This window comes from Pholis gunnellus (genome assembly GCF_910591455.1).
Source record: "Pholis gunnellus genome assembly, chromosome: 20".
Classification (NCBI taxonomy): Eukaryota; Metazoa; Chordata; class Actinopteri; order Perciformes; family Pholidae; genus Pholis; species Pholis gunnellus.
Genome location: NC_136547.1, coordinates 3,660,001 through 3,678,657, shown reverse-complemented (window position 1 = coordinate 3,678,657; position 18,657 = coordinate 3,660,001). Strand labels below are relative to the sequence as shown.

The window sequence follows — 18,657 nt, the reverse complement described above, 5'->3', positions numbered from 1 at the left end:
TCACGCATGTTAATATTTGGCTACTTTTAGGCCCAACACTATTTTATTTAGACCTTCATGTTGACCAGACTATAATAAAACATAATAAATGAAAAATAACGCCTGGCTAGTTAAGTTTATGTTTGACTACTTTTAGTCTAACAAGATAAAGTTATTCGCATTTTTCAATGGAATTCCGAGCAGAGACTTTTATTTTAGGAAATACAATTTATGGAAAAGTTTACTAAACAATTACCTGAATAAATAAAATAACAAAAATACAAGTCAATATTTAACATGGGATATTTTTAACAAAATCTATGTTGCTCTAATCATTGACAAATCCCAGACTGTGGATTATTTTATTTTTTAAACAACAGGGGGATATGTAAACAAATAGTAAAGGTATTATTAATATAGTTATCAGGACTGATATTGATGGAAGTAATTATATTTGTATGGCTGTTTTTGACAAAGAATTGTTTTTCCTCTCAGGACATCAGAGCAACTTTTTTAAAACACATGACCAACACGTTTTAAACATTTAACTCTTTTTTTGCATTTTTTTACTTTTAGGTCACCAAAATATTTTTCAAAACATTTCAACACTCCAGGATTTATCTCAAGTAGTGGAGTAGTTTAATTTGAGTATTTGTTTTCCTGTCAAAATGTCCTGTGGGTGGTGGACGAGGCGTTTGTGGACTCACGGCTTCCGTATTTCTAAAACTGTCCACATTCCAGCAGGTGTAACTGTTATTAAAAGTATATTTTTAGAACATTCTGATTTCAATTAAAACGCACTGTTTCCGTAGCAAGTGTAAAGTGCAGTTTGTCTGATTAATTGTCCAAGAGAGTGCTCTTGTGGTCAGGAAATCAACAATAACGGGCGTTTTTTAGGGCGCGTTTGGTCAGGAAAAGCAACATTAACGGGCGTTTTTAGTGCGCATGCGCGAAGAGAAGTCCCGCAAACACACCGCAAGAAAGCCAGAAATCAAGCGTGACTTACAACGCAGCAGCAGCAGGGGAGGAAGAGGAAGAGGAAGAGGAGGAGGAGGAGGAGGAGGAGGAGGAAGAAAGGTAAGGTAAGGTAAGGTAACCGGTGACAGGTGACAGGTGACAGGTGAGTTTACTGCATCACGATCAATGAAAACAGCTCCAACATGAAGTTTAGTTATGTTAGCATAACATTAGCATTTAGCTAACCGTTAGCCTGGTTGTAACGTTCTATTTGTGGACGTTGGCCAGCTGAAGCTAACGTTAGCTAGCTAGCGGTTGGCATCGTTGGAGACGCCCCGTTAGCTGCCTCTTTGCGCCTGAAATTACCGTTTAAATTCCGGAAGAGAAGACGTTAAAAACTCTTAATATATTTAGCTAGCTACACCAACGTTTTTACTGTGAAACTATTTAAAATGTAAAATAATAAGTCTCTTTGAATGGGAGGATTTTACAATAATAGTAAGTCTACCTAACGTTAGCTTAACTGTGAACGTTAGCACATCAGTTACATTTAGCCGTTAATATCAGTTTATCAGTTTAACGGAACTAACAAATATGAGAAAGTAATGTTTTTTTCCCTATACGCTTCCACATGAACTATTTAAGGATTGTCACTCAATTAATAACTAATTAGCATTAATCCATTTTGATATTAATCTGAAGTGAAACAATGTACAACATCTCAGAATCCTGATTAAAAGGTTAAATTAATCCAAACGTATAAAAGGTGTTCATGGATATACTGGGTTGAGCTGCTGTTTATGTTTCCTTGTTGTGAAGATACGTTTTGAACAGTTCTAACAGGTAAGATGGTAAAGTAATGAGAAGTTAGTTTGGTTAATTATTCACACATTTTCTAATGTGTCCTTTCTCTTCACCTGTCAGCTAAACGTGATGTGAATGAATGATCTCATAAAGGTTCATCTCAGCCTTTTAAAAGGAAGCAAATGATAACAAAGTGAACCTAGAATGAAACAAAAGCTGTCACACGAACTGTGTTAAAGGAACATTTCACGCTTTAATAGTGTCAGTTAGGTTAGGTTTGAGTGTCATGTGAAACTAATGATAGCGTCTCATAGAGGTTCATATCAGCCTGTCAGGATGATGCATGTTAACCTGAACATATTTAAAACTGGTTTAACTGTTATCGTACCGTCTACTGTAATATACCAGTCTAGATAGATCAGTAGGCAGGCTTTGTGACGTCTCTCTGTGTTCCAGATGTGCTGCTGGATGTACATATAATACATATAATACATATAATATATATAATGCATGTAATGGAGATGAGTAGATTGCTCACACAGTCTGTGTAGTCATGGTCAACCTGCAGATCATTTTAATAATAATTTCCCACAACCCAAGTCCTTAAATGTTTGTAGACAATGTAAACGATTATCGATTGACTAAACTAAGAAGTAAATGTAAGGAATAGGTTTTGGCTCTGTTCACCACACTTGTTCTGTACCAGTTCTAAGAAGAACGGACGTATTATTGAAGCTAGTCAGTGTGTTCATCGATCAACAGAAAACTAACTGATTAGTGTTTTGATATATTACTTATTACCCTAAATCTCCCCGTTACAAGTTTAAAAAATATCACTTAAAGTTGGACCAACATGATCTGTTTGCTTTGAATGTTGTAACTTCTGTACTATTTGATTCTACATTGTTCAGTAGTTCGTAGAACATTTGAAGCCATACTTTGCTCTGGTAATTTGTGATTTCTTTCATCAGAAGTAGTCCTTAGTGACCACAAACACACATAATGTTATGACTCTTCACTTTCCAGCAACAGTTTCTGTGTTGACCGCATGGCGTCACACCACAGTCCTCTGTGTCCAGCTGATCAACAGGAGCCTGCATACTACTACTTCATCCAGGTACTGAAACACCAATCAGCTGCTCTGGTCTTCTCACTGCTCGCTCTCTAGACACACAAGCTTGTTTACAATCAACATCACTATCTGAAAACCAAAATGTTTATTATATTGACCAACATATAGATTACAATCGACACCCTCTATCCTCAGACCCTCGATTTAAAATAGAGAAAACCTTTTTAACAGGGGGAGAAAGGGATCCCTGTTTCAGGACAGACAGACACACAATAGATGTGTGTAGAAAGAAATAACAACATTAAAAAGTAATTGTTGAATAATAAATGAATTATTTTAAACTATACAATTGACCGGGACAAATACAGGAAAACCTGATTAATTGTTGGGGCCCGAATGGCCTTGTGAGGGAGGCAGGGAGGGAGGAGGCAGGGACGCTGAAGCAGAACTGATGTAAATCAAAGGGAAAGGTGTCAGTGGGAGGGAAGGATACGAGAATGAAAGGGCGGGAGGAAGGGACAGGGGGGAGTTTCAGGGAGGGAGAGGGAGGAGCGGACACTGCTGCATTACTGCTCTGTGATTGGTGGTGACCCCTCTCAAACTGTAGCCTAACTAGGGCTCCCATACATTCCCTCACACACACACACACACACACACATAAAGTAGTGTGCGGCCCTCTGTTGAGTGGCAGGGACATGTGAGCGCCTTCACATTTGCTATTCTGGGCAGGGGAGGGGGAAAGCGGGAGGGAAGGGGAAAGAGGCGAAGCGGGGGAGCAGAGGGTCTTTTCTCTTTCTGCCAGTGGCTGAGCGGTCGTGAGGAGCTGCTCATGATTCTGTCTCGTGTTGTGTAGCCTCTTAGTGTGCGTGGACATAGCAGTCTTGTGCTTTATTCCCACTTTAGGCCGGAGAAGATGGGGTGCTGCTTTAGTAAGGAGCTCAACCCCGGCCTGCCGAGTGAGAGGAGCGGTCTGTTACAGCCCCCGCTGCACGACGGGCTGAGTGAGGTGACAGACCGGGTCAGGCAGCACGCTGGGGCTGTGGCTCAGCATGTGTGCTTGGACGAAGAGGACACATGTGTGGCAGACAGACCGGCTCAGAGGAAGACGAGGGAAGACGAGGAGGGACATCCAGAACTGGGGACGGATTCGGCCGAGGTCGGCAGGGACAGCACCACGCGGAGCGAGAAGGGTCTTAAACCGGCCGGCTCTCACCAGGAGAACGAGGCTATTATTAACACAACCGGCACAAACATGCATTCAAACACGGACACAGAGACACATGCTGCTAGGCCCAGCTGTGGACCGGCACCCTATATGGAGGTGCCCACGCGGAGTCCAGCCAAACAGAAGATTTTGGAGAATGCCACCCTCAGGGCTCTGTGGTTCAATCAGCTCCCAGACGGGCAGAAGCACAAACCATCAAAATGTTTGTCAGCTCCCGTCAGGTTACCCTCTCGCTCTGCTAACGGCCAGGGCGACGTCACGGAGCGCGATGCGTCCGATGACCAGCCGCAGCGGGATTCCCCCAACGCTGAGCACGAGGAGGAGGAGGATGAAGGTGAGGAAGGTGAGGAGGTCAGTGTCGGCACAACGGCGCTGTGTCAAGGTTTCGAGACCAGGACCCGGAGCTTCTACAGCATATGTTCCATCGACGCCGATGACCTTGAACACGACTACCAGTCCCAAACAGCTGGAGCAACACACTCGCTGCACACAGCTGAAGTAGGAACAGCTGCTCTGCCCTGTATAGTGGAGTCTCCGGTCTCCAGCCAATCACACACGGAGGCATCCACAGTCCAGGACCAGATGTACGTCACAGAATCTAAAAGGGCCGGCCAGTCACACAATGAGGAACCAGCTGCAGCACAGTCGTCCATCGTCCCGTCACGGACACGCTCAGACAGTTCCCTCTCATCAGAGGAGACTCCCTCACCTCATCCTGTAGACTCTCCCTGTGACCCGCTGACCCCGTCCAGCAGTCAAATCACCAGCGAGGAACCTCCGGCGTCCACTCCAGACGGCACTCAGCCTGAAGGTTTGAATAAACAGACGGCTGCAGAGGACGAGGATGAGTCCAAGGATTACATGTTGATGACGTCACAGAAACCCTCCATGCAGGGCGTGGCCATCCCTGTGAGCGCCGGCAGAGTCCACAGTGAGGAGGAGGCCGACGTTGGATACAGCGGAACAGCAGAGACGACTCTCACCTCGGTGTCTTCGGTGTCCACCGTCTCAGTCATGTCTTCACTGCCCGTTGAACTCACTGCCTTTTCCTGCCACACACATCTGCGCCCTCTCTCAGACCTCAAAACCACATCTCACCAGTGTAACTCCATCACATCCGACCAATTAGATGTTAATTCAAACAATCCAGCATTTGGACTGAGCAGCATGAAGCCTCCCAGTCAAGATGTGGAGGCTCCATTCGCTGACCCTGAGCTCAGTGGTGAACAGCTCGACCGCTCTGATGTGAAAACTGAAGCTTCTGTAGTCTCAAACGAGCCTCTTCAGGATGTCCTCGTGAGCAGAGACGAAACAAAAGCCGAAATCTGTCAGAACAGCAGACATGTAGAGAGAGATGACGTTCCAGATGTTTCACCTGAAACAGACCCAAACTGTTCCCTGATATCAGAGCAGCGTGACTCTCAGAGCTCCCCAGAATCATTCACCTCCAGTGTTTCCTCTGAGTGTGTGCAGCCTGAAGTGGAGCTGCAGCGTGACACCGCTGCCTGTTTACCTCGAACTACAGACTCATCAGATGGAGTTAATAGGATAAAGACTCATGTGTTACAGGAGGAGACGTCTGCACTGAGCAGCAGTATTCCTCCAGAAACTCCCGATCGTTCGGCTCCTGAGACTTTGGCCCAAGGCGTCGAGGACGACACCGACACCTGTGACGACTCCTTCGTGATTCTCAGTGACTTCAGCTGTGCGGAGGACCAGGACTCGGACCGTGACGTGATCTCCGTGGACCCGTCTCAGATCGACGTTTACGCCTCGACTCCGTCACACGAGATCCACTTCCTGGGTCACGAGCCGACGGCGACCGCCGAGGAGGGAGAGCGAGAGGGAGGGATGAGGGAGATGGTGTCCGAGCTGCTGGGAGATGACGCGGACTCCTCCGTCTGCCGCATGTACCCCCAGACCTGGATCCAGCTGGGTCTGGATGAGACCTGCGGGGTCTGGGCCCAGGGCGCGTCTGACGAGGGCGCCGACGTGGAGCAGATCCCGGATCAGGTCTCAGAGATGCAGCCGTCAATGGCTCTGCTGGGAGCGTACCCCTTCAGCACAGTCATGCCTCAGGGACGCTGTGTGTGGGACTGGCACACAGACTGCTCTCAGTCTGTAAGTGTTGTTCCGGTTTAATGTCTTCTTCCCAAAAGAACTAAACGTCTTTACAGAGACGTTACACAACTAGGGCTCGTTCATTGAACAGTAATAATGTGAGATCAGCCTTCATATAACAACGTGAAGTGAACTCAGCGGTCGGTTATCTGAAGATGAAACTCAACCGGTGGATGAAGATGTGAAGCTGTCGTTTATATCTGAGAGTAAATCTGTGAAAAGATGCTTTCTTCCTCTTTACTGTTCACTTTGCATTGAGTGAGATGAAATAGTTTCATTATATATTATATTCATTGACTCTGATCCAATGAGAGCTGCTTTAAGCCTGCTGCCTTCTCTTAACTTTCTAAATGATTTCCGTCGCTCATGTTTTTCTTGTTCTCATGAAACACATCTGACTTAATGCTTCATGTTGGATTAATATTCTGAACATTGGGTCTTCTTCTCTCAGGGACCCGTTGTGGCCCCCAGCCTCAACCCTGATGCTGAGGCATGGACCAATCACTTCAACCTGGACGTCGCTGGCCCCGCCTACCTCCAGGCTCAGCAGCCATGGCTGCAGTTCCCCAGCGTTGTGACCAATCAGGAAGGTGAGCTGGAGTTAAACACCGTCTGCTTCTGTTCTCTTTCTCACAGCTTTCACTGACGGCATACTTTTCTTTTATAGTGAAATTAAATGAAATTTTATGTCAAGATAAAACACTATTAAATAACCTTTTCTCAAACACTCTCCAGGTTCCAGAACAAATCTAATCCAACTGAAAGTCTTTTACTGCGTCTGTGTTGATGAAGTAAAAAGCATCACGAACACGAGAGGAATCGTTTCGACCATCTCTAGTCTTCAATGTTAAAATGAAGAAACAGCTCTGCTGGATGAATGTTATAGTCTGCCTGCTAATTGTTCCTAAGATGCCGTGGGGTCCATTTTTTTATTTTATTTTTAGGATACGAGCCGGCGTTCCAGCTGGAGAACGTGGGCCTGACGGAGGTCGAGGTCGATCCCAGAACACTAGAGAACCAGATGCTGTCTGCTGAGGCTCCTCTGGTCAACGGAGAGCCCACTCACTCACCTGTCACAGGTATCAATCCAATGTCATTTATATGAACTGTATTTCTGTTTCACCTCTTTAGAATGAACCCTGAAGTAATAATGAGAGAATGACTTCCTGTGATTCCAGATGAGCGCATCGAGGAGCTGAGGAGCGTTTTGGAGTCCTGCCTGACGAGGTAACCACTCACCTGGTCTCTGTTTATGTCCTTTAAACATATTAACATTATACATGGATACTAAGAATACACTCGTCACTGACCTATGTTAGTAGTTGAGTTATTTGACCTACCATTTAACAGTCTAGTTTGTTGTTGGTTCCAACACGTGGGACATGTCACCTCCTCTCATCTCTCCACAGGGAGCACCTCAGTAACGACCTGTACCTCAACTCCCAGATGGACGACGACCAGTACGTTCCCATCGTGACGCTGGCCAGCCTGGACCGGGTCAAGAGTCTCAGCACGGACCTGGACCTCATCTCAGACATCCTGAAATGTCAGTGTTCATGTTTAGATGTTGGTAATCTACGGTGCTCTACTGTGAGGAGGTTGTGCTGAGTCTCTCCTCTCATTGGTCGACAGCTGTGCCGATGGTTCAGGTGACTCCATGTGGACAGAAGGTCCGAGCCAATCAGAGCCGCTGTGTGGTCATCCTGAGAGAGATCCCCAACACCACACCTCAGGAGGCAAGGACACCACAACAACCCCTCCTCTCCTTTCCTAGCTCTGCTCTCCCCTCCTCCCCTCTGCCTGTCCTCTCTCCTCTCCTCCTTTCCCCGTAAACTCATGCTTTTCACTTTGACCGGTGTGTTCGATGTCTCCGTTGTGCTGCAGGAGGTGGAGTCTCTCTTTGATGTGGAGAAGCTGCCAGAGTTCCTGAGCTGTGAGTTTGTGAGCAACGATAACTGGTTCATCACTTTCAAGTCAGAAACCGACGCACAGCAGGTGAAACGCTCTTCTTCTTTCTCTTTATCTGACACTGTGCTGAAATAAGAACTTTAAACACAATGAATACACACAACGAAGAAGCTGCGCAGCGTTCAAATGTTGGTTTCAAGAATTTAAATGTCAACCGTATGAATGACAAACATGTTGTGATCTCATTATTTAATCACTGAAGTGATGCTTTTGATGTTGGCCGTTTGTATATTTCATTCAGTTACAAAGTGTTGTTTGTGTGATTTGAAAGTATATTCATTGCGTCTCCGTCTCTGCTCACGTCTTTAGGCCTACAGGTACCTCAGAGAAGACGTCCGGGAGTTCCAGGGAAAGCCCATCATGGTGAGGATAAAGGCCAAAACCATGGCGGTCCCTTCCTTTGCTCCACAAAACGGCTACAGACCCCCGCAGCTGGACCAGTGCAGCGGCCATTACGGCTCCTACTTCCCCCCAGGAACCTACCAGCAGCCCTGCCCCCCCCAGCAGCTGTTTGACCCCACCAACGAGGCGTGGGCTTCGGCTGCGACGGGATACCAGGACTGTGCCCAGGTGAGAGGTTTATTAAGGCATCAGAGAGAGAATAATCTCGTCAGCAGCAGATTGATGCAGCGCTTTGTTGTTTCTGTCAACAGCAAACATTGATGAATGACTTCATGAACGGATTCTCCAACTTCAGACCGTACAACCCTCACCGGCCGAGGTAGATACCGCTGTTTTCATCACGATACTCGTAGTGACGTGTGTTTCTGTGATCCCGGTGTGAATATCCACTGACGGCCATCATGATCCATCTCCTCCAGGAGAGGCTCGAGGGGGTCGAACTCCAGAGACCGTTGGCAGTCCAATCAGAACGACTCGTCAGAGCAGACGCCAGCGGAGCGCTCGTCCTCTCCCACGAAGCCGGGTCGAGGGAGGTCGCGGGGCAATGCGCGCCGTCAGAGCCGAGGGGGAAGGGCTTCCACTTCTGATCGAGTAAGGTAAGAAAACATCAAGGCTGTGTTGACAGTTCCTATGTTGTTTCCATGGTGTAGGAAGGTTCAGTCATCTATGGAGTGTCCTGATACTGGACTAACTAATACAGTTCATGTAGTTGTACCTCCTGACGAGGCTCATGTGGTGACACATTCAGTCACATCAACCTTCCACTATCAGGATAACTAACGCTGTGGTGGGACGTAGTTTGCTTTCACACCTGTGAAATAGTAATCTGTTGTTGGATCAGCGGCTCAACTGATCCAAACAGAACCAGAGTCAGTTTGAACCGGATCAAACGGGTCTGATGTGGATTCACTGGTACTGACAGTGAAGAAGCAGCACTCCTACATAGAGCTGATCATTCTTACGAGTTGCACACATGGATCCCTCATGTAGGATTCAGTGTGATGAGTGATGCTTTAAACTCCGCCTCTCTCTGAAGGAGAGGAACCTTCAGCCAGAGGAGGAGAGACAACCCGAGGTCATGGGACGCTTCTGATGGAAACACTCGTGTAAGTAGCCTGCGAGCATCACCAGTGTTTGGAAAGCTCACTTTGTGGTGTGCTGACTGTGTGTGTGTGTGTGTGGAATTCACAGAGTCAGTTGCGAGAGACGTCTCCTCCCCCTGAGCTCGGCCTCACCAGCTTCCCTCCCCTGACTCCATCAAACACCGCCATGGCACCGCTACCTGCAGCTAACGGCAACATCAAGGTGACCCAGTGTGTCTCTGTCCGACACACACACACACACACACTGGTCATCTGATGCTCTGTCCTCATATTTAAACCTCAGACGGTCTCTTTGCTGTTGTTCATCACAGACTCCAGTGAGAAGCAGCAGCAGCGTGTGTTCACCAGTGTCACCAGAGCAGATCTCAGAGCAGTAAGTGAGGATTTAACTACTGCATCAGACTCTCCAGTTGTCTCCCCCGCAGGACATTTCACGTCCTATGCTGACTTTGATCCAGCTGATCTGTGATCTGTGTGCAGGAATGTGAAGGAATGTGCAGAGACGACCAGTGACGCCGAACCAGCTCAGCAGACACAGGAAGCAGTCACAGTAAGACCTGTTCATGGTGCTCAAATGTTTCTCCTGTTTCTATTTGAAATGCCGTGTTTTACTTCAGTGTGTGTTTCAGAGTCGTACGGACAGAGTGACTCAAAGGTTCAGAGTAACTCTTCTGTTTTCTCTTTTTGTTTAATCTCCATCGCTCAGTCCTCTCAAAACATCGACGTCTCTCTCAAAAGCTAGTGTTGTTGTTGAGGAATTATCAAGAGTACACTAGATTTACAAAAACAAACAAACATCCCACCTAAACACCAGCGCTGTCTAGAGAAAGTCTCCCAGTGGTCAACACTGACCGCTCCTCCCTCCAGAGACACGCCCCCTAAATGATCATCATGAACGTAAACTACAAACATGGCTGCTGTTAAGACAGCAGCTGGAGGAAGACGAACAATGAGTGTACGGACAGTATATGTGCAGCTAATCATTTAATTTAACAGGCTGTCGGGATTTAAAGACTGTTTAAACATGTATAATATATATTTCAAAATATTACCAATCTTAGCTTCAATACAAAATATCTCTGATGTCATTTAACTTCTTACTTTCACTAATAACAGCAGTGAAAATGAGTTTTTGACTATTTGTAAGTAGTAACGATATACTTCTTATGCAGAAATGTAATTAATCAGCCAGATAGAAGAACAAATAGTTTAATAGTAATAATCACATTTATACGACACTTTTCAGTTCACTCAGTTCCTTTATGGGTCAAAACTTGTTGCTTGATCTCAGATCTGTGAGAGTGAACAGGTGTGACAGCCTCTGACCTTGTGCTCTGATTGGCCAGGAGTCAAAGAGGCCCAGCTACGCCGAGATCTGCCAGAGAGTGTCGTCCAATGAGCCGCTGCCGCCCGCTGACCCCGCCCCTTCAGAGGCGGAGCCCGCTGCACCCACATTCCCGGGCCAGGCGTCCACACCGGCTCTGTCACCATGATGATCGTATCCGTGGAGAATTATAAAAAGACATCAGCTGAACATGTATGAGTGATGAGCTGTCGTATATCGCTGACATCACTCCACTCTGGATGGTTGAATGTTTCTGTTGCTTTCAGTAGTTTGTAGTTAAGATCAGTTTCCTGAGAGCCAGGTTTAGGTTTAGTCTTGTTTTGCTGTCGGCTCTTCTCTTCCTGCTGTTTGTGTGTGTTTGATGTTTTCTTTCTCTGTACAGGATGTTCCATCACTTTTATTACTTTAGTTCCATACATCTGTGTTGTTCTTGAGGCTACGTGGACACACAAGCGATGCTTCTTCTCTAAACATTAGTGCTAGTCTCCCAGTTTGTCCCATGTTCAGACGTCTGTAACGGACCCAGTGAGTACTGGGAGGATCACTTGAATATTCTTTATCTCTGCATGACTTTTTTTATTTCATTTTAGAATTTCTGTCCTATTTTTATTGCTTTAGTGTGTTGAAGCTTCAGCTGAACCTCAGTGTCTCAACGTCCCGTGTTCACGACACAGGACGTGCTACAGAGGGAACACTCGGTGTCCATAAACTTGAGTCTGATTGTCCTTTTGTTTAAAGAACACAATTTTAAATGTGAAACAGTTGTGATGGAGAAAGAGCAGGCGTGGTTGTGGCACATGTTACTTTGTCTGTACAGATGTACATATTATTGAACAAATATTAAAGTGCCTTTTGAAGTTACAAAAACTAGTTTGTGTTGAATCAAAAGTCTGACTAATCAAAGCTTCTCTTCACAGATAATTTGTTCCTATAAAAGGTCTTTTTAATGTAAATCACAGCACCGAGGGTCTAAACTGTGGTTCCGTCTCCTGACCAGCAGATGGCAGACGAGTGTCATCATAACAGACGCTCCATGGTGTCGCTCCACTTGTTTACAGCCAGGATGATTTGATTGGTGGAGGGCTGCGGGCCTAATGAATGTGACGAGTATCACTAATCACATCCTCTGTTAGACGGACAGATTGATGCTCACTTGTGTCGCTGCCACATTAGGCCGGTTAGATCCTACTGGACTTAATTAAAGGCTGCCTGACCTTTTGTTGCTCATCACATTATTCTGTGGAGGTTTAGATTAGACGAGCACATTTAAAGGACAGAAGAACGTCGCCGATGGTTGACACTATTTCTTCTGGCTCCATCCAGCAGGCTGTAAACCATAGAGAAAGAGACATTGGTGACCATTTTAATAAGTAAGTTCTTCTTTGTGAGCAGGCCTTAATGTTTGCACCATTATGCTGCGTTTGAGCTCAATAAGAGCATTAATTAAGTTCTGCACATCAAAAACATAAAGTCATGGATGAAAGACTGCTGAGAAGACCAAGTAACCTTTCCACAAAGAAAATAATAATCCATAATGTAAAAATAATTGTTTGAATAAAAATGAACCAAGTGAATGAAAAAAATTAACTAAATAAATGAAAATTGATATTTCAACTTTTAATTCTGTATTTTTATTTAATTAATTTGTATATTTTTGAATTATATTTTCCCTCCCAGATCTCTACTAAACAAAACAATTATTTAATAATAATTTCACAACGTTGACACTTTTGATTTTATATTTTTATATACTTTATTTTAATATACATTTTGTTCACTTTAATTTCGCTCCCAGATGTTTACTACATAAAAATAATAATTGTAATAATTCTAAAGATTTTAAATATTTGTTTTTATTTAATTAACTTTATAATTTTATAATTTTCTATTATTATTTCCCTCCAGGACATTCACTAAAACAAACAAATATTAATAAAAGATGAAAATGTAATTTAAAATGTTTAATAAAATACAGATTTGTGGTCCAGGTGTAAAACTACCCCGTCACTGTGTGCTGTAGGTGTGGTTGCTCGCGGCGCCCCCTGTCGGTGATGACCGGTAGCGCCGCCTCCTTCCTCCGTAGAGTCACGTGACACCAGCGGCAAAGAAGCTGCAAACGGGTCTGACTGTGGGGCTGCGCGAGCCTCACCATCATCATCATCATCACCACCACCACAACCACCACTACCAGCACCAACGGCTGAGCTACCGGGAGTCTTTACCGATCCGAGGAGCCGTGCGCAAAAAACGGACCCAGATTTATCCTCTTTGTTCTTCCTCCTCGACGCCTCGTAGTCTCTCCGCCGAGGAGGGGCCGCCGAGGAGCAGCGGAGGAAGAGGAGGAGGAGGAAGAGGAGGCAGCAGCAGCAGCAGTTGAAGGTGTGTTTTCTACGAGCACGAGAGCCGAATGGCGGACCGCGAGGCGTCGCCGATCCCGTTGGAGATCCGAGCCCGGCTCGCGGAGCTGGAGCTGGAGCTGTCAGAGGGTAAGACATGTTTAAAATAAGGGGCGAAGAACAAGCCCCTTCCTCCTCTTCCTCTTCGTTTTCTCACCACCACCACCATCTTCATCACCATACCTACTAACGGAATCTAACCGTTCATTCCTGCAGCCCCCCCCCCCCCCCCCCCTCCTCCTCCTCCTCCCGCTCCTCCCATCCAGATGTTTGACCGGCCTGTCCAGCTCCCTGTAGCCGGGAGAGGGTGAGGGCAGAGCGGGGAATCACACTGCGGGATTCGGCCGCGGCTCTTTTGTCTCCTCACACACACACGCACACACACACACACACACACACACACACACACACACACACACACACACACACACACACACACACACACACACATCCGGCCCGTTTCGGGTCCGACAACCAACCTGTTTTTTTGACCTTGAGACGTTGACACGACCAGCCTACCTGTGTGCGCGCGTGTGTGTGTGTGTGTGTGTCTATGTTTGCGCAAGCGCATGTGTGGTTTAATAATAGCATTGCGATGCAACGCTGCGTGACAGAGCAGCAGCAGCAGCACAGAGGGGCAGCTCGGCTACTGATGCCCCCGTGATCTCCCTCCTCCTGCCGCTGTGCTTTTGGGCCTGAGGATGAGGAAGAGTAGGATGATGCTTGGGAGTATCCCCCCCCCCCCCCCCCCCCCCCGCACCCCCCATACACAGATACAAACTGTCTGTGGGCCGTTGACTCTCAGTCACAGCCCTGTAGCTTCAGTGGGAGACAACAGGAACATTTCTGCCTTTATATAACGAGCATGGCATGTTTTATTCATACAGGCTTCAGGGACACGCTGGACCTGAGCCTCCCGGCTGCCGGGTCCACGTCCCTCTGTTGTGGGTTTGTGTGTATGTGATCCGTCGCAGCTAAAAACCAGATACTCTGTCGTAGATGTGACTCGTGTCAGGATCTGCAAAAAAAACCTGCAGTGTAAAACGTGCCTCACCTGCAGCGATGTGCAGCTAAAAAATACAGCGTCTGGAGGGGGACTAGGTCTCTAGGAGGACTAGGTCTGTAGGAGGACTGGGACTAGGGACTAGTTCTCTAGGAGGACGGGGACTATAGGTCTGTAGGAGGACGGGGACTATAGGTCTCCAGGAGGACGGGGACCATAGGTCTCCAGGAGGACGTGAACTATAGGTCTCCAGGAGGACGTGAACTATAGGTCTCCAGGAGGACGTGAACTATAGGTCTCGAGGAGGACTAAGACTAGGTCTCCAGGAGGATGGGGAATATAGGTCTCTAGGAAGACGGGGACCACAGGTCTCTAGGAGGACGGGGACTATAGGTCTGTAGGAGGACGGGGACTATAGGTCTCCAGGAGGACGTGAACTATAGGTCTCTAGGAGGACGTGGACTATAGGTCTCTAGGAAGACGGGGACCACAGGTCTCTAGGAGGACGGGGACTATAGGTCTGTAGGAGGACGGGGACTATAGGTCTCCAGGAAGACGGGGACCACAGGTCTCTAGGAGGACGGGGACTATAGGTCTGTAGGAGGACGGGGACTATAGGTCTCCAGGAGGACGTGAACTATAGGTCTCTAGGAGGACGTGGACTATAGGTCTCCAGGAAGACGGGGACTATAGGACTCCAGGAGGACGTGGACTATAGGTCTCCAGGAGGACGGGGACTTAGGTCACCAGGAGGATGGGGACTATAGGTCTCCAGGAGGACGTGGACTATAGGTCACCAGGAGGATGTGGACTATAGGTCTCCAGGAGGACGTGGACTATAGGTCTCCAGGAGGACGGGGACTATAGGTCTCCAGGAGGACGGGGACTATAGGTCACCAGGAGGATGTGGACTATAGGTCTCCAGGAGTACGGGGACTATAGGTCACCAGGAGGATGTGGACTATAGGTCTCCAGGACGACGGGGACTATAGGTCACCAGGAGGACGTGGACTATAGGTCTCCAGGAGGACGGGGACTATAGGTCTCCAGGAGGACGGGGACCATAGGTCTCTAGGAGGACGTGGACTATAGGTCTCCAGGAAGACGGGGACTATAGGACTCCAGGAGGACGTGGACTATAGGTCTCCAGGAGGACGGGTATGGGGTCAGATCAGTCTCAATAATTGCAAATGCACACAGAAAGACTCACAAATGCACGCAGAACAATTCACAAATACATTCCAATGCACAAATAAATAAATTACGATTTATATAAATGTCAAAAAAAAATCACAAATATATTTCTGCATTTGTATGTATTTGTTTGTGGATTTGTATGTATTTATTTGTGGATTTGTATGTATTTATTTGTGGATCGCACTGCATTTATTTGTAAATCGCTTCACATTTATTTGTGGATTTATGAGACTCATCTCACGTCGCTGGATTCACAAATGCGTTTTTTTCAACATAGACCTATCTGTAGCCAATCAGATGTCAGCCTCATTTTCAACCAATCACATGAGCGAGACCGGCGGCGCGAATAACGCGATTAATGCGGAGCGAATCGTGTTTGGTGTGAACGCAGCATTACGCTGGCAGCCTCGTGGCCTCGTTGTTTGTACCATATGGTTTACACACACATAGTTTGGTCCGGTCTCTACTGATATGAGGTATCGTAGAGCTCTGGGTGAACATAGACGGCTACAATATTTATTTCCTGATTCAACAAAGCTGCCAGTCTCGTGGGGAGGGGAGGGGGGAGCTGCGCTCATGTGATTGGTTGAAAATGAGGCTGACATCTGATTGGCTACAGATAGGTCTATGTTGAAAAAAACGCATTTGTGAATCCAGCAACGTGAGATGAGTCTCAAAAACCCACAAATGAATGTGAAGCGATTTACAAATAAATGCAGTGCGATCCACAAATAAATACATACAAATCCACAAACAAATACATACAAATGCAGAAATATATTTGTGATTTTTTTTTTACATTTATATAAATCGTAATTTATTTATTTGTGCATTGGAATGTATTTGTGAATTGTTCTGCGTGCATTTGTAAATCGAATATATTTGTAAATCCTTCTGTGTGCATTTGTAAATCGAATATATTTGTGAATTGTTCTGTGCGCATTTGTGAATCTTTCTGTTTGCATTTGTGAGTCTTTCTGTGTGCATTTGCAATTATTGAGACTGATCTGACCCCATAGACGGGGACTATAGGTCACCTGTGAGGTGGATCTATGGGAGCTTCCTAATCCAGCAGAGAGTATTTATCAGAGCAGATCCTGCTGCTGGCAGTTGTTGTTAATGATGGAAAACACAGGGGGAGGAAGTGGAAACGTCACGCACCAACGTCACACACACACGGCCAGGTGTGTGTGTGTGTGTGTGTGTGTGTTTGTGTGTGTGTGTGTGTGTGTGGTCACTACAAAATAAGAGCATGTCGTTGTAGATGAGGCATCGTTTCAAAGAGGCTGACACTGATCTCAGTGATTATCTGGTGGTTCTGGAGCCGTCTGGCGCTGAGATGTCCAGCAGACCTCGAAGTAACCGTCAACAACTTGTCGTGCCCCCCGTGGTGTGTTTAGTGTCCTCGGGAGGTTTGTGTGTGTGTGTGTGTGTGTGTGTGTGTGTGAGAGTAGCAGAAACAAGGAAATGTCCTCACATGAATATTGAATCAGCAGGGAGCTGCTCAGGTGTGAAACTCTTCCTCTGCTGAATATTTCACATCATATCAAAGCTTTGTGTGTTTTGTTTGTGTGTGTGTTGAACATCATGAACTCATGGAGGTGATTTCAAACACATTTTATACATTTTCCCTCCGTGTGTCTGTGTTTGTGCATCAAACATCTGGGCTCAGAGTCTTTCAGGTCACTGCAAACAACTCACTCTGCAAAAAACAACATCTTTATGAGGACAGTCATGAATACTCTACCAGAGATTATTGTATGTTGTGTAGTTTAGTTACTCCATGAAAATAAACTATCATAACGCTGAATGTAGATTTAGTCGCTGCTGTTTTATCAGTAATATTACCTGAAATAAAGACGTCTGATTGGACAGACTGAATATAAGAAGTGGACGTTATGATGTCACTCATTGGTTTGTGTATGTTTTGATGCCTGGTGTCCTGCATTTTAGCCGTCGCCATGTTGTTTTTTTAGCAACCAATAAACAGGAAGTGACCATATCTGGACTGAGGAGGAGTGACGTAGAGATGCCGTATACGTCTCCGGTAGAGACCTGTCAATCACTGTGTAGCCCCCTCCTAAAGCATCCCCTGCTTTATGGTCTGTTTGACTCTAAATGGACCATCATTTACTAAATGAACATCATGCTGTATTGAAGAAGACTTGAAACTAGAGATTGAGACCATAAACTCATGTTTACAATGTTTACTGAGGTAATAAATCAAGAGAGAAGTAGAGTCATTTTCTCATAGACTTCTATACGACCAGAGGAGTCGCCCCCTGATGGACACTAGAGAGAATGCAGCTTTAACACATGAAGCGTTGGTTTATTTATGGTCATACTGTCTGGGTTGGACTGGAACTTGTGACTCTTTTCTCACGTTCTAGTCGATAACGTTGAGTCCAGCAGCAGGAAGTGGGACCAGTCGGTGAGTGTTGGGTAGCCGATGGATGAACTGGTGTCTGTAAACGTTTCTTCTGCTTCTGTCGACCGGACTTCAAGCTGACTTCCTGTTTCTGTGAGACATGAGACTGGAGTTGTAGTTCTTCTGGGTTGTTCCGAGCTAATAAAGAGCTAGTTAATGGTCAGACGACAGCCAGTGGGTTCAACATGTTCTGTTCACACACTCAACCAAAGGCTGCTCTAACGTGATTGGTCAATACTAACTGGACTACAAACAGAAACCATATTCTGAGGTTATCTGATTCATTACAGGTTAATCAACTGAGGTAATTATGAAATATCATCAGGGCTCCTAAACATCCTTAATTTCACCTGAAACATTCAACATTTAAATCAAAAATGTAGAGCAAAGCTAAAATACATCAGTTGCATTTCTAATATTCATGACTGAAAAAAACAAACAATAACAAAGTGGAATTGCTGCTTTTTTATTCGGTTATAAATTAAATATATTCTGATCACTTTATTCTGTATAAAACAGTGATTTTCATCTATTTTTAATGACTAAACAGCGAGTATGGAACAACATCAAATATCATTTAATCCTGGCCAAAATCATTCATATTATCCTGATTATCATCAAAGTAGACTTAAAACCACTTAAACAAAGACATATTTC

The 18,657-nt window shown here is 45.8% G+C and overlaps 2 protein-coding genes across 4 annotated transcripts in view; both read left to right on the top strand.

The window, feature by feature from the left end:
• Positions 1-2,788: 2,788 nt before the first annotated feature.
• On the top strand, positions 2,789-11,735 carry LOC306712021 (uncharacterized protein; the record flags this gene model as incomplete). The annotated part of the gene is made up of 16 exons (XM_079181117.1): positions 2,789-2,857; positions 3,666-6,158; positions 6,610-6,748; positions 7,103-7,237; positions 7,337-7,385; positions 7,568-7,704; positions 7,791-7,894; positions 8,043-8,153; positions 8,436-8,696; positions 8,780-8,847; positions 8,948-9,124; positions 9,565-9,634; positions 9,720-9,833; positions 9,943-10,004; positions 10,112-10,181; positions 10,978-11,735. 16 exons carry the CDS (start codon positions 2,789-2,791, stop codon positions 11,122-11,124), a joined length of 4,206 nt encoding a protein of 1,401 aa, XP_079037243.1. The 3' UTR covers positions 11,125-11,735.
• A 1,648-nt stretch (positions 11,736-13,383) lies between these two features.
• LOC306712238 (disco-interacting protein 2 homolog C-like) overlaps positions 13,384-18,657 on the top strand; it is a gene marked incomplete at both ends in the record, with an annotated part of 40,480 nt that continues 35,206 nt past the window's right edge. For all 3 annotated transcript variants that reach the window (XM_079181418.1, XM_079181417.1, XM_079181416.1), the window contains one exon: positions 13,384-13,462. In XM_079181418.1, the coding sequence (XP_079037544.1) occupies positions 13,384-13,462 (79 nt within the window). The remainder of the gene's footprint in view (positions 13,463-18,657) is intronic.